At 36.3% G+C, this 14,280-nt stretch overlaps 1 protein-coding gene across 1 annotated transcript in view; it reads right to left on the reverse strand.

The window, feature by feature from the left end:
- Window positions 1-687: 687 nt before the first annotated feature.
- Window positions 688-14,280, reverse strand: part of LOC123681322 (ATP-binding cassette sub-family G member 8) — a 32,086-nt gene continuing 18,493 nt past the window's right edge. Inside the window, exons 5-15 of the mRNA XM_045619659.1 lie at window positions 10,849-11,002; window positions 8,522-8,718; window positions 7,755-7,902; window positions 7,318-7,680; window positions 6,924-7,149; window positions 5,266-5,445; window positions 5,023-5,206; window positions 4,168-4,456; window positions 3,987-4,107; window positions 2,419-2,702; window positions 688-1,050 (exon numbers count right to left, since the gene is read on the reverse strand). Coding sequence (XP_045475615.1) covers window positions 820-1,050; window positions 2,419-2,702; window positions 3,987-4,107; window positions 4,168-4,456; window positions 5,023-5,206; window positions 5,266-5,445; window positions 6,924-7,149; window positions 7,318-7,680; window positions 7,755-7,902; window positions 8,522-8,718; window positions 10,849-11,002 — 2,377 coding nt within the window. The 3' untranslated portion in view covers window positions 688-819. The remainder of the gene's footprint in view (window positions 1,051-2,418; window positions 2,703-3,986; window positions 4,108-4,167; window positions 4,457-5,022; window positions 5,207-5,265; window positions 5,446-6,923; window positions 7,150-7,317; window positions 7,681-7,754; window positions 7,903-8,521; window positions 8,719-10,848; window positions 11,003-14,280) is intronic.

The following is a 14,280-nucleotide window of genomic DNA, read 5'->3' on the forward strand; positions in this document are numbered from 1 at the left end:
CGCTGAGAGACTGAAACATACGCCAGTGTGACTTTAGTTTTCTCACATTTCTATGAAATTTATTGGTAGATTTTGGTAGTTTCAGAAATATCTTTCCAAACTTGGCCAAGAATTTTTTATCAACTCCAGCATCTTCAGCTCCTGTTGAAAGATAATTTTCCAGAGCTGCTCTTACAGTAACAAAAACCCGCAATAGGTTAGGCGACAAATCTATAAGATGCCTCAAGTGACTTGAATCCTGGATGGAAAATTATGAAATCAAACAAAGCATGGAGCTTTCTCATTATTAAGAAACTTTTTTTTCATTATTTTTCATTTTGTTATGACTTATAGTGATTTAATTTATGTTTCTATATAAAAAAAGTTAATATTTTCGGTTCCTCTTTGAAAAAAGTTCAATAAATAATTTTTTTTCAAGGTTCCTTCTCATTTTATCATATTTTATTGATGTGACACTATACAATAAAACTACTAAAAATCAAGTAGCTTCTAGCTTGATATGATTTAAGTACTTGATAAATAAATACTCCACTTGAGATTGAAAAACTACCACTTGAGCTTGACTTGAAAATCAAGCCAAGCCGTGAATCCCCAGCTGAGTTGGCGTCTGAGACACTAACTGTACCCTTGGAGACTACAAAAATTTTTAATTCTAAATAAACGTAACAATAAATCGAAACTCCAAAATATCATTCAAATATAATAATTTATTACATCTTATTCTTCATAATATTCACTTATAAATATTTGTACAAATATATTCGATTAAATATCAACAATAAATCGAGTATAGCTACTCGAAACAACGCTTCAATAAAGTTAGTATGAATTTCCGTTTCTTTGTTTATTCTTTTTTGAACTACCAAAATTGACAACAAATGCGAATATTGTAAGGACAAAGCAAGCAATATAAAAGATCGTTAAAGCCAATGGAGTGTTTTCGTAGTTTATGACTTCCTTTTGAGAATCTAGAAAGCCGTAATTGTGTAATATTTGGGTCCCGTTAGGTACTGGACATGGCAACTGGACAATTATATCTTGGTGCTGAATCTGAAAAAAAAATAATAGTTCAATTGATTATTCAACGGATAATTAATGAATCTTTGATTGATTGATAATTGAATATTTTCTCATTAATAATCAATTCAATTGTATTTTTTTCGCTTACAATTGAGGTTTTTTGTTTCCTGAATTTTGAAATTTTAGTTTCAAATTAGTTCCTAGAACTACATTTTTCCATTCCTTCAATTTTCACACAATAAAGTGAATTTTGAATGAATCATATTTTTAACATCGTATTATCTCATTAGAATAGAGATATATGGCATAATATCCCTATATTTTTGCCAATTGTGCATAATGTGAGTGTTGTACTAGTGAATTTTTGACTTTCAATCATCTTCTAGAGAATTAATACTCCTTATTCCTTCTTTTTCTCTCAAAAATTTTCAGATTGATAATTAATATAAAACAAACCTCAGAGTAGTAAACAAAGATAGGGGGAGCATATTTCATTTCAGTAAGTGAATTTTGTCCCCAACATGAACTATCAAATTTGACATGAAGCGCGCAGAAAGGAAAACATATCAGTGATACGATATTTCACTCAATTCGTGAGTTTCTCAACAAAGAACGCACTTCTTATGTCCCATAGTGAATCAACGTTTCATATTAACTCGAAATAATATATTGAAATTAATTCCTAAATATATCAGAAATTCAGAAAACAAACTTCAAGCTAAACGACGTGAAACAAAACCGATGACACTAGGAGAGCAAAAGTTGTCAAACCTTGGATTTCAGAAGTTAGATACAGAAAATAATAAATATTCAGCTTATTATAAATTTGATAATTAGGAAAAATATCGGATTCCAAATATTCAAATTTGCATATTTGATCGAGAATCACTAAATACCTATATTCCATTCAATATAGTATACAGTTATAACAATATAGTAAAATTGTGGATTTGAAAATATATCACAATCTGACAACGTAATCTAACCATGTTGGGGACATGTAAAAATTGCATATATTCCCTCTATGTATATTTATTTATTATGAAACAAACTAACTGAAAATCATCATTGGCAAATGCATAGTATTTCTCTATTTTTATTAAGATGAATAGAAATGAGAAGTTTTTTACTTGAAAATTTCCAGAAATTTTAAAACTAGCTGCAGCGAACTATGTAAACTTCAACGTATTTTATAATCGAAACAACGCAAACTCATGCAATGTTCTGCTGGCATATACCGACGGACTACATGTTTTCATACATTTTCTGTTTCATAAAAAACAAGAGATGTTCTGCTCGCATACCAACGGACTACATTTTTTTTTTCATACATATTCTGCTTCATAAAAAAAGGAAACGATTCTGGTTGTACCTCATGAAAAAAATTATAGAACTCACCTGCTTATTTCTACATAAGGGAGGCGATGAAAGAACAGTTGCTAGTGCCGTCGGTGTCAATTCTCGATTCAGCAAAAAAGGCAGCAACCATTCTGTGGGACTTGCAAACTTAAGATATTTAATATACACTGGCAGATCATTGAAATGAATGAAGTAACCAGATGAACTAAACAATAACGTCATGACCATAGACGCAAAGAAGACTGAAGCATTTGAAGCAGCAAACAGATATATGAATGCGGTTAGGAATATCTGAACGCAACTCAAGTATAAAAGCATAACACCTGAAAAAAAAAACGAACAATTAATTTCAAACTTTATTTTTGTATATTATACAATAACTGACAAAGAAACTGTAACACCCCAAAGGAGCTGTTTGAATTTTAATTTTTTTTTGGTAAAACATAAATAGTATAGCAAGGAGTAAATGATTGAATAAAAAAACCGTGAAGGTTGTTCCAAGTGAACAATTTTTGTTATTTAAATATTTGAGTTGTTTTTTGACACCATTTTAATCTCTATGTTGGATAATGGCTACAAACCGAATTTCGTGACGTTATCACCAGAATCAAATGAGTTATATAGAAAAAAGAAAACCTCGATTTTTAGTTTTTTTCGAGATATCTCGGGAACCATTGAAGATATTTTGGATCTGTTAACACCAATACACTAATCCCTAAATAAAGCAACTTTTTTGTTATTTAAGCCACCCTGTATGTCTAACGGTTCTCGATATCCCTGTAGTGCCCTTCTAAATAGTTTTTAAAGGTAAAAACTATTTAGAGTCTGCAAATTGTTATTCTTTTATTCAAGGGAATAAAAGAATAACAATTTGAAGACTCCTGCTGATGGCCTCATCCGAAACATTTTCGAATATAAATAAGAAAGCACTATCGGTAAGTCTGGAGCTTTCGAGAGCTCGACAATCATGCACCAATTGTTCCCTTGGACAAGAGATTAAATATTCCGTTCACGAACAAGTGTTAACTTTGCAGTACAATGCGGCTTATAATAGTTATTTATGCAACAAGTGCAAAAAGTGAATGTTTATTGCACTCGACGTGAAATTGTCGAACGTCGAGTGCAATAAGAATTTTTGTACGAGTTGCATACAACATTTTTTTCTACGTTCATGCAAAAAGCAAAAAATGATTTATTGAGGTGCGGCACTATGTGGAGGAAAATGAAAAGCGCATCTTGAATACTTTATTATTAATATCGATTTGCATTGAAACAGGAACTAATACGTTACGAACAATTTAACTCAAACTTTATTTTTACTCCCAATGTTGAAAGTGAATGAACAATTGGTGCAATTTTCAATATGGATATTTCGTAGTGAAGTACTTTTTAAATCCACTTCTTGATTTGTTACTGCAGTAAACTTACTAGTACTTGGTAACTGTACATCGTTATTTCCTTCAGGCTGAAATATTTGACAGATATGAGTGCAATAAAAACTTTATTGCACTAGTGCAATAAAGAACTCCTTTTTCCACTAAATATAGCTCAATAAAGTTTTGCTTTTTGCATGAATGTAGAAAAACATACAAAATTGCAAATCTTACCCAAATATACGTAGAATCCATCATAATCGTTGGGACTCTGCATATACAACCCGGACATCGAATAACTTGGCACAAGATAAATTATCCATATAAAAAGGGAAGGAAAAATGTTGAATACAGTCTGAAATAAAAAAAAAAACATCAAAATCAACATTCTTCATTATGACTTCAAATGAGTCACCTTGAAGAAGATATAAGTAAATCTCCCATAGAGTCCGTGTCTTATATCTCTCTCTACCACCTTCCTGTTTCGTCTTATTTCCGAATAGGTCAGCTGCAATAGAAGTGGCCAGCACATCAAACACATCACAGCATAATGGTAACCTGGTCTGTCGTTCAGACTCAAATTGTAATCTGTCTTTGGCACATCCCAGAATATTGCTCCTACTATCAGGGAAAGACTAGCTGAAGCTACCAATAACGTCAGCCAATACAAAAATGTATTGGTTTGGGTGTAAACTAACGATTTCCTGAAAAAAAGTATAAAACGTATACAAAATTGGTGGAAAATATCAAAACGCAGCAAATTTTAGACTAAGTTTAAATATTTCCTGAGAAGCTCTTTTAGTGGCATCTAACGGAAAAAATTAGAAACTATTAGAATGCGCCATCTAACGGAATAGCAACTAATAGTAGATAGCTTCTGACGCTACGCAGGGTGCTATTCAAAATGCAAGGGTGGGTTTGCAGGTTCAGTATATTTCGTGGAGAGGGCGCAGCCATTCTTAGTTTTCAAACAGGGAGATTTCACTTCCGATCTACTTTCAAAAAATGTTCACGATCGTTACATAATATAAAAAAGAAACAAAAAACATTCGAACAATAGAAGGTGAATGAAAGTAGTACCCTGCGTAAAGTCTAGAAGCTATTCAAAACAAGTTGCATGTACTTCCGTCAGGTGGCGTTCCTAAGAGTTGCAATAGTTACATATCTTTTCGTTAGATGGCTTTAAAAAAGATTTCTACCTTACCGTATCTATAGCTATAAAAGGTAGATTGATTCCGAAGGAAAAATAAGGATTTCTTCATCAACTTACGTGAATAAAACAGAGGCTTGTACTAGGAAATTCGAAGATTTAACAGTTGAAGGTAATGAAGAAGGCGGTCCAGGATCGCTCAAAGGTTCCTGTTTCTGTCTGAAAATTTCTGCTAATTGTTCTATGCGCTGTGAAGATTCAAGCATTGCTTCAGCGGATAAATCGTCTAAGGTCACTAGATCCACTAAAAAATTTCCATATTCGATATTTCATCTTGAAACTTCACCATCAACCTTTACTTACAATAGTAGTCTGAAGGGTTTTTGAACGAAGGACATGGATAATCTACTGAGGCAAAGTATGGCAACATATCTCTTCTCCTACCACTGAACATGATTCTTCCAGCAGATAGCAATAGTATCCTGGAGAGCATTGTGAATATTTCGTACGTAGGAGGATGAAGGGTCAATATAACTATTTTTCCTGGAAAAATAATAATGAATGTACCTAAGGACTTGAAATATTAGAATTTATATACAAAGTGTCCTAGGATAGGTGCAACAAACTGATAATGTAGATAGACTATAAGAACAACTTTCTTGTAAACATGGCTCCTGACTATTTTCACTTCCCATCCATGGGATGTTTATTATTATTCTTTTGAATCGGGGTCATTGAGGCGCTATCAGCCTTTTGGATCTTTTGTTCTTAACTCTACCTATTCAAAATGAACCTCAAAGGGGCGCATATCTACATCACCACGGACAGCCAAGCCACGCTGAGATCCCTGGAATCGTGCTGTCAGGGGTCTCTGCTGACTTGGGAGTGCCGTAACACCATAAAGCAACTGGCCAGAGGAAATAAGGTGACTCTACTATGGGTACCAGGGCACTGTGGTGTTGAAGGAAATGAGAGAGCGGACGAGCTTGCAAAAAGTGCATCTAGGTTAAGACCTGCTGGACCTGAGCCTTTCTGTGGGATAGGAAAAGACCAATACAAAGCTGCGGTCCAGCTATGGGTGTTGAACAGTAGGACAATCCACTGGACTAACACTCCTAGACTTGCTCAGGCAAAGAAATTCGTGAAGATTTCACCTACTTACACCAGAAAACTCCTGAAGCTGTCACGAGCGGAGCTTCGGGTGATGGTGGGACTGCTGACGGTACAAACATCATTTGTACCGTATGGGTAAGTCAGCAGACGAGATTTGCAGGCTCTGTGGATCGGAAGTAGAAACTTCTGAACACTTGATATGCAAGTGTCCAGAGCTGGCTGGCCTAAGAACCATTCACATGGGCAAGCCGGTCCTGGATACCAGAGAGGTAATGGCCAAGGCCCCTAGGGAGGTTGTCAATTTTATTAACGTCGTTGACGACCTCCCTGGGTTTCTATGAATGAGTAGGGTAGTGAACAAAAGATCTGCATGATCGCAGTTCCCGGAAGGCTCACCGAAGCAAAACGACCCCAGTTCAAATAATAATAATAATAATAATAATAATAATAACTCTACCTATTCCTACAAACTCAAGGAGGCCGTCAATAGGTACTGTTATCGCCTTGGCTATCACCTCATGAGTATCCAGGACTGACTTTTCCATATTAGTCGTTTTTAGGCCAGTAAAACCCGGACATTCGCTCACCAGATGCTCAGCCGTTTCTATCTCCGTTCCTCAGAGCCTGCAAATCTCATCATTTGCTAACTTTCCCATGTGGTACAAAAGATATTTGCACCGACAGTGGCCTGCCAACAGTCCCCCCATTACCCGAAACTAGGCTCATGGCAACTTCAACAGCTTTCTGGTGTAGGTCGGTGAAAGCACCACAAATTTCTTTGCCTGAGCAAGACCAGGAGGTTTACTCCGAAGGGTTATTCTATTATCCAACTCCCATTGTTGGACTGCTTCCTTCTATTAATCTTTTACAAGCCCACTCAAATTTCTTTTAACCTAGTTGATATTTACCTAAAGCATTACTCGTTCCACCACTGGCCCACTGCCTCAAGTATTCTACAAGGAAAAAAGTATCGAAAATATCCATTCCCTTAGTAGGCTGATCGAACAATACAATATCAGTATCTAGTAACAACTGGCACGCTACATTTAACCTCCTCTTCTCAGAAACAGTCATCGAGGCCACTTTGGTATGTCTCACTTGCTCCAGACCAAGATCCTCTATCAAAACATTTATCTGAAATAAAATAATCATTTAACATGCACTCTACACCGAAATAAAAGTGATGATATGAGTAATGGGACTCTTTATTTTGTTAAGTTGGTAGAAATATTGTGAACTGCTGTCATAAATTGACAACACTTCAATCATACAAGTTTTTAGTTATGTAATTCAATGATTTACCCTATCCATGGCATCCAATTTGAAATATCCTAATTTATCAGTGGGTTTCTTGAGATCATAATGAAATCTGAGAGTCTGCGCAACTGTCATGTCTTCACAAAGATTAAGGTCGTTTTGTACATACGCCACCCTTGATTTTAGGGCGTTGCTTCTAACACGTTGTCCGTTGAGGATGATGTCTCCTGCAAGAGCATCCCTTCTTCCTGCTAGGATGTCAAGCAAGGTGGTGCTCTCCTCTTCTGAGGTGGATATTAGGGCAAGCATTTCACCGCCTCTGACTTCGAAGGATATGTCGTTGAGGAGGAGATAGTGACTACCGCCACAGCAGGAGGTTCTTTCTGGACAGACACTAAGTCCTAACACCTAGAAATTTCCAGAGTATAATTATTTTTTCCAGGAACTTCTCAACATAAAACGACATCCAACGAGGTACTTACTTGAAGATGTGGATAGAGAAAAACTGTTCTACTTTCATCGTCTGAAGGAAGGAATTCAGGCCTTGGAGCCATAGGTTGTGATTTTCTTGTAGCGTATGAAAGGTGACTTTCTGGCTTAGGAAAAGGTCTGTTCATGTTGCCAACCGTTCTGAAAAGTAATATTATTTTGGAGTTTAGATATTCTAAGACTTAGCAACTATAACTGCAAACGCATCTATATTAATTTATAATTTTATTAATTTGGTCAAAAGTGATTTTGTAAGTAGTATACACTCACACCTTTATAATACCGTATCGTAGGATCCAATGTGACTAATAACAAATAGGACATACTTAGTTGAAAAAAGTGAGGGAAATACAAAATTAATTTTCCTCAACCTTATATTTAATCCTTTCTGGAACTGTACAGTTTAATCAAAGACACTTGACCTATGAATAAAAAGCTAAAATATCGGAATAAATTTTCAGTCATCTAAAAAATTTATCAAATTTGGGCAAACCTTGTATTTTTGATATATTTCCGTATTGGTCAAGTGATTGTGGAATTACAGTACCAGGTTGTTATTATAACTATATTTGAATCACAGTGAACATAGTTTGTAATCTCCTTCAACTCAAAAGTTGTATTTTGCATCTTCTTTAAGTAAATAACGTTAACAAAAATGTTCTTAACGTATAATCAACAAGCTTAAAATACCTTAAATTGAAATCCCCAAGTTGAGCAAACTTAAAATTTAGATACGAGGTTTTTACTAGGATCTACTCACCCATGGTCTACATAATCCCGCATACCAAAATCTGCAACACTGTTCCTCCTAGGATCCCTCATTTGGGGGTTATAACCGCCCTTCGAATATTCAGTCATGAGAAGATTAGCTTCGGAGATGCTTTTGTTACGATTGAACTGGCTTGGAGGAGGTTGGCTGACGCCATGCTGTTTCAATGCTGCCAAAGGTATTCCAGTCTGAGGGAAACATTATTATAATTCGGCTACAGTATTCAATTTGTAAAACCCTTATTAAGATTTATTTAATGATTACCAAGCATGAATATGTAATTGTACAATTTATCCTCAAGTCCTAAATTTTCCCGGCACGTCTTTTGATAATAATAATTTGAAGAAATTGATAAAGAAGTAATTTGGGTCTTTCAACAATGGAATTCCTCCAATTTAGTCATCAGTTAGTTCAAGTGTTTTCAGTGCCTACTTCTAGTAGGAAGTATTCTAGATTCAACTATGCATTCATTTTCAACCTTTTCAGTAAAAAGGATTCAATTCTATTTCATGAAAGATCTGAGGATTCTGATGCATACAATTACTAGCTTTATCCTATAACACCCTGACGTTTCCAGCAATTATTGGTCTAAGTATCGATGTATTTTGGGACGCAAAAACAACGTTTTACCACATTTTACTGAACTATGTAAATGTTACAGCTTTGAATGGATGTTAGGGGACATAAGATGTAGTAAAAAGATCTATTATTTATGCATGAAAAACATGGCTTTAATTACTATAGTTAAAATGATCCGATTTGGCCAAATATGCGCCGTTTTTTCGATAACTTGTTGTCATTTTGAAGGTAATATCATTGTCTCTCTCATAGAAGCCCTTGTCCCCATTGGCAAAAGATTGAGACAGTCGATTTTAACAAGTTTCTGTCGAAGCCAATTTTTCACCAGCAAAATTGTTCGCCATGGACAGGAATCAATGGTAATCACTTAGTGTTAGGTCCAGGCTATAAGGTGGATGCATAAGAACCTTCCAACTAAGCTCCCGGAGCTTCTGGAGAGTCACGACCGATGTTTGTGGCCTAGGGTTGTTCTGATGGAACACAATTCCTCTTCTATTTACCAAAGCTGACCGCTTCTGGGCGATTACTTCCTTCAGACGTTCCAATCGTTGACAGGACAGTTCCGAGTTAACAGTTGTGCCGTAAAGGCGCAGCTCGAAGTAGATAATTCCCTGCCAAATCCACCAAACACACAGCAAAACCTTCATGGCCGTCAATCTTAGCTTGGCCACCGTTTGCGCCGGCTCACCGCATTTCAACCACGACCGTTTTCGCTTGACGTTGTCGTAAGTGATCTACTTTTCATCACCAGTCATCAACCGCTTCAAAAATGGGACGATTTTGTTGCGATTCAGCAGCGATGCGCTGATAGATATTTGTTCCATGAAGTTTTTTTGCGTCAACTCCTGTGATACCCATACATCAAGCTTCTTCTTGAAACCAGCCTTATGCAAATGGTTCGAAACGGTTCTTTGTGCAATCTTCAGCTCTTGGGCAATCAAAACAGTGCTTATTTCACCGACATTTTCGACAATTGGCCTTCCAGTGCGTGGTGCATCTTTTACATCGAAATTATCGGAACGAAATCGACAAAACCAAAATTTCGAGTGATAGGCTATTACAGTATCAGGGCAATAAACACTGGTTACATTTTCAACCGCCTGGCTTGCAAATTCAGCGTATTTACTCTTTGCTAGTGTTCTTCTTTGACGTGCGCTCAAACTAAACTGAGTCAACTAATCACAAAACTGTCAGAGAAGTTTTTGTAGTACGAAATCTCATATTTCTAACGCCATCGAGTGAAACCCGAACAGACTCATGCAACGCTAGATGGATAATAGTTTTTAATAATAATAAGAGCTTTTGGATCGAAATGTGGAACATCAATGCAAAACTATCTTCTTTCCAATCAAATAATTTAATTTCTAGATCACCAATCCGTCGATCTCAGCGAAATGCGTTGATTAAACTAGTGATGCATATCGAGAACGCCACAAGTGAGAATTTCATCGATCTGCAGCAATAAAGAACCGACAAAAAAAACAAAATGATGTCTTAACCTGCGCCAGTTTCTATTGAAGCTTGGTGAACAACTGTTAAGCCCAGATGAGAATAGCATAATGTCGGTCGATCATTTCATACAACAATCGAAGCGTGACGTATCCTCCTTTTCTAAATTGTCCTGACAATTGCGATAATCAATTTTGTTCATTGGATTAAACGACCATAATGAATACCGGCGATTGACTCAAATCTATTCCTTTTGTGCCAAGGTGAAAAGAACAAACGTCAAGCCCTACCTCGTGTTGGTACGTCATATTGACGTTATGCATCCGGAAGTCGGGATCCGATCTGTATTTCCGGTTTTGTTTGTATTGATTCGCCGTTTCGTTGTCTGAGCTGTCGTAGCCTGAGCTGCCATCTCTGGGGATTCGGTGGCCTGATTTGGATGATCTGGAAAACGAGGAGATTAATTCTGTGATATTGGAAGTGTCACTCTCAGAATATTATGTTGATGAGTACGGATGGATATTAGGTTCCATAAGATTTTCAGATCTTCAAAATGTATTTTTTCTACTATTCCGATTTTGATCAAATCTGCTGTGAGTGTTCGGGTTAAAAGTTGCATAGGAATTTTAATGTTTTGGAATATACAGTACGCGTTTCGTAGGCTCAAATTATAACTTCTCGAGATATAATTGCGTAACAAGACTGAAAATGACATGCAGTGCTGACTTTTTAAGAACGATGGATGAGAAAAGATAAACACACTGTCAAAAGTCTTCACCTCTTAACTCGTTGAATGTAACAAGACAATTTTTTTTGTGTAGAATCTTCACTATCTTATCAATTAAATGAAAACTATAAACCAGCAGAAAATGTTTCTTGTTCGGGAGAATACAGGTGCATTCGAAGTTAATCAGTTTTCAGCGAATAAGGGAAGTTTTAATATTGAGAATATTCCATGAAAAATGCCGGGACATCCATTTACTCAGTTTGACCAGGCAAAAATATTTGCCCTATATCAAGAAGCTTTGTCGAACCACCAAATTGCGCAACGTTTGAATTGTCCACGGACTTCAGTAAGCGCATAGTGGTCCTTTTCCTGGAAACAGGCAGCGTTGCCCAGAGACCGGTGCCTGGTCAACCGAGTAACATTTGCAAGGGAAGACTATTATATCGTAAATTTTACTCGAAGAATCGAAAGGTATCTGTAACAGTTAGTACCATAAGGAGACAGTTTCATTCCTCAAATTTAGGGACAAGAAGACCTTTAAGAGTACCTTGGCTATCACCTGGACATAGAGCTACCCGTTGGCAATGAGCAGAACACCACCAAGACTGGCGTGTACTACAATGGCGTAACGTAATTTTTTTGGACGAGTCACGATTTGGTTTACAAAGGGATAGTCGGCAAGAAAGGATATGGAGAGATCCAGGTAGACTAGGGCTACTCAATTTCGCCCGGGAAGTTGTACCCTTTCAAGGCGAATCAATAATGTGCTAGGGGGGTATAATATTCAGTCCGAGTACCCCTCTTATTATCGTTGAACGAACAATGACTGGTGCCATCTACGTAGAAAACATCATCGAACTACTCATCGTTCCTCTGCGCAACAAATTTGAGGATAATTTCATTCAAAACATTCTTCAAAGGAACAATATCCAGAAAATGAGTTGGAGAGCAAACACACCAGACATGAATCCAATTGAGCACGTATGGGATTACTTAGGGAGAGCAATATCCAATCGCCAAAACCCACCTTCAACCTTTCAGGAATTGAGTTTAGCCCGAGGTTTAGCCCTTCAGCAAGAATGGAACGATATGACTGAAAATTTCAATAATGACTTGATTCGTGGAATGCCTAGGCGTATTGAGCAGTCGATTGAAAGAAGAGGTGGCAATACGGACTATTGAATTTGGATGCAGTTGTGAAATAACTAAAATTAATAAAAAAAAAATAACTTAATCGATAAATTTAGATTTTTCCTCATTCTTCCTATTTTGTCTCATCCTGCATAAAGCAAAGAGAAACAAACCAAGATTTTCCATTAAATATATTTCAGTTGAAAGAGAGGAGAATATTCATCTCATTTCCAGAACATAGATTGTTAATTTCTTGAGAAACCTTTTGGCGATGTGTGTATATCTCTAGAAATTCCATGTTGTAGTATCTAGATTAATTTTATTTTACTTTGACAGTCTTGGAGAAACTATAGTCTGTTACTCGACTAGGAGAATCCGATGCTTATGATTCCTCAAGCTCGCCCTCGGAATGATTCACTCGCATCAGATTTTCATTCTAACCTTGACACAGAATGTACTTTTCTTCTGAGTGTAACATATTTAATGACATGACACCTACTGTATTACGAGAGAAAGTTGGGGTTTAAACGTTTGCTGAAATCCTTCCTAATTACCACAAATACTCAGAAAAATACGAATCTAAACAACCAGATGAAAAGAAACGAAAAATTACAACAATGAAGTCATAAAGGTGACAATGTTGTGTGACCCAAACTCTAAAAATCTTTTCTTCCGGTAAAATTCAAAAATTTCTCACGGAACGTATAATTAACCCTTCATTTCATTCTGTTGCAAATTTGCAACACACATATTTAGAGCGTCTGCTATTACAGACGATATGCGTTAAAGCTTGAGTTCATGCTGTTGCATATTTGTAGCACTCCTATTAAGCACGTGCGCAATACCGATGTCGTTTACGGTTAGGTTTTTTATGGTGTTGTGGGTTTATGTGTCCACGTGTTTTGTGGAATCAGTTGACTCGTGAAGGGCCTTGTAGTTGAAGGGGTTAAAAAATTTAAAAAATAGTTGAGTGATAATAATACCTACCGTATACTATGGACAATACAGGTATGTTCAAAATTAATAAAAATGTTTCTTTGTTTGTTATATCTTTGGGGGTTATTTTAGCAAAATAATATCTATGTTGCTAATATGCAACATCATGAACTGTGGATAAAATTATTTATTTTCTTTGCAGAAGGTTCACGTCTTAGAAATAGACCAAATAAACTTCTATCTGATGCAGAACTGGAAGAGATTGCTGCACATTTGTGGGACGATAGTGAAGATGAGTTTGACTTTTCGGATACGGATAGTTTAGCTGATCCGGAATATTTTCCAGAAGAAATTGAAGATGGTGAAAATAATGAGTTGAACACCGATTTGCCGATCAATGATGATGATAATGACGGTAGAAATGAAGTTGGTGATTTGATAGAAAATGAGATGCTACCAAACGAAAATACATGCGACAATCCGGAGGCTCCAATATGTCAAAAGAACATTCGAGAAAAAATAACATGGCGAAAAAAACATTTAGCAATGAATGAAGATGCCTTAAACTTTTTAGGCAATTCTAGTCTCCCCAATAATATTCTGGAACTTGAGACCCCTTACGATTTTTTCAAGTACCTGTTCACTGATTCATTGCTCCAGACAATTGTTGACCAAACCAATTTGTACAGTGTTCAGAAGAACCCAAATAAGCCGGCGAACATATCGATGGGTGATATTCAAAAATTTTTCGGTATTGCATTATATATGTCGGTTATCAAGCTTCCCAGGACACGTTGTTATTGGAGACCAGATATTGGAAATGCAACAATTCGCAAATGTATGACAATAAATGAATTTGAGACTCTCAAAAGTGTTATACATTTCAATAACAACGAAAATCTCTTGCCTAGAGAACATCCCGATTACG

The sequence above is a fragment of the Harmonia axyridis genome, chromosome 5 (assembly GCF_914767665.1).
Source record: "Harmonia axyridis chromosome 5, icHarAxyr1.1, whole genome shotgun sequence".
Taxonomy (NCBI): Eukaryota; Metazoa; Arthropoda; class Insecta; order Coleoptera; family Coccinellidae; genus Harmonia; species Harmonia axyridis.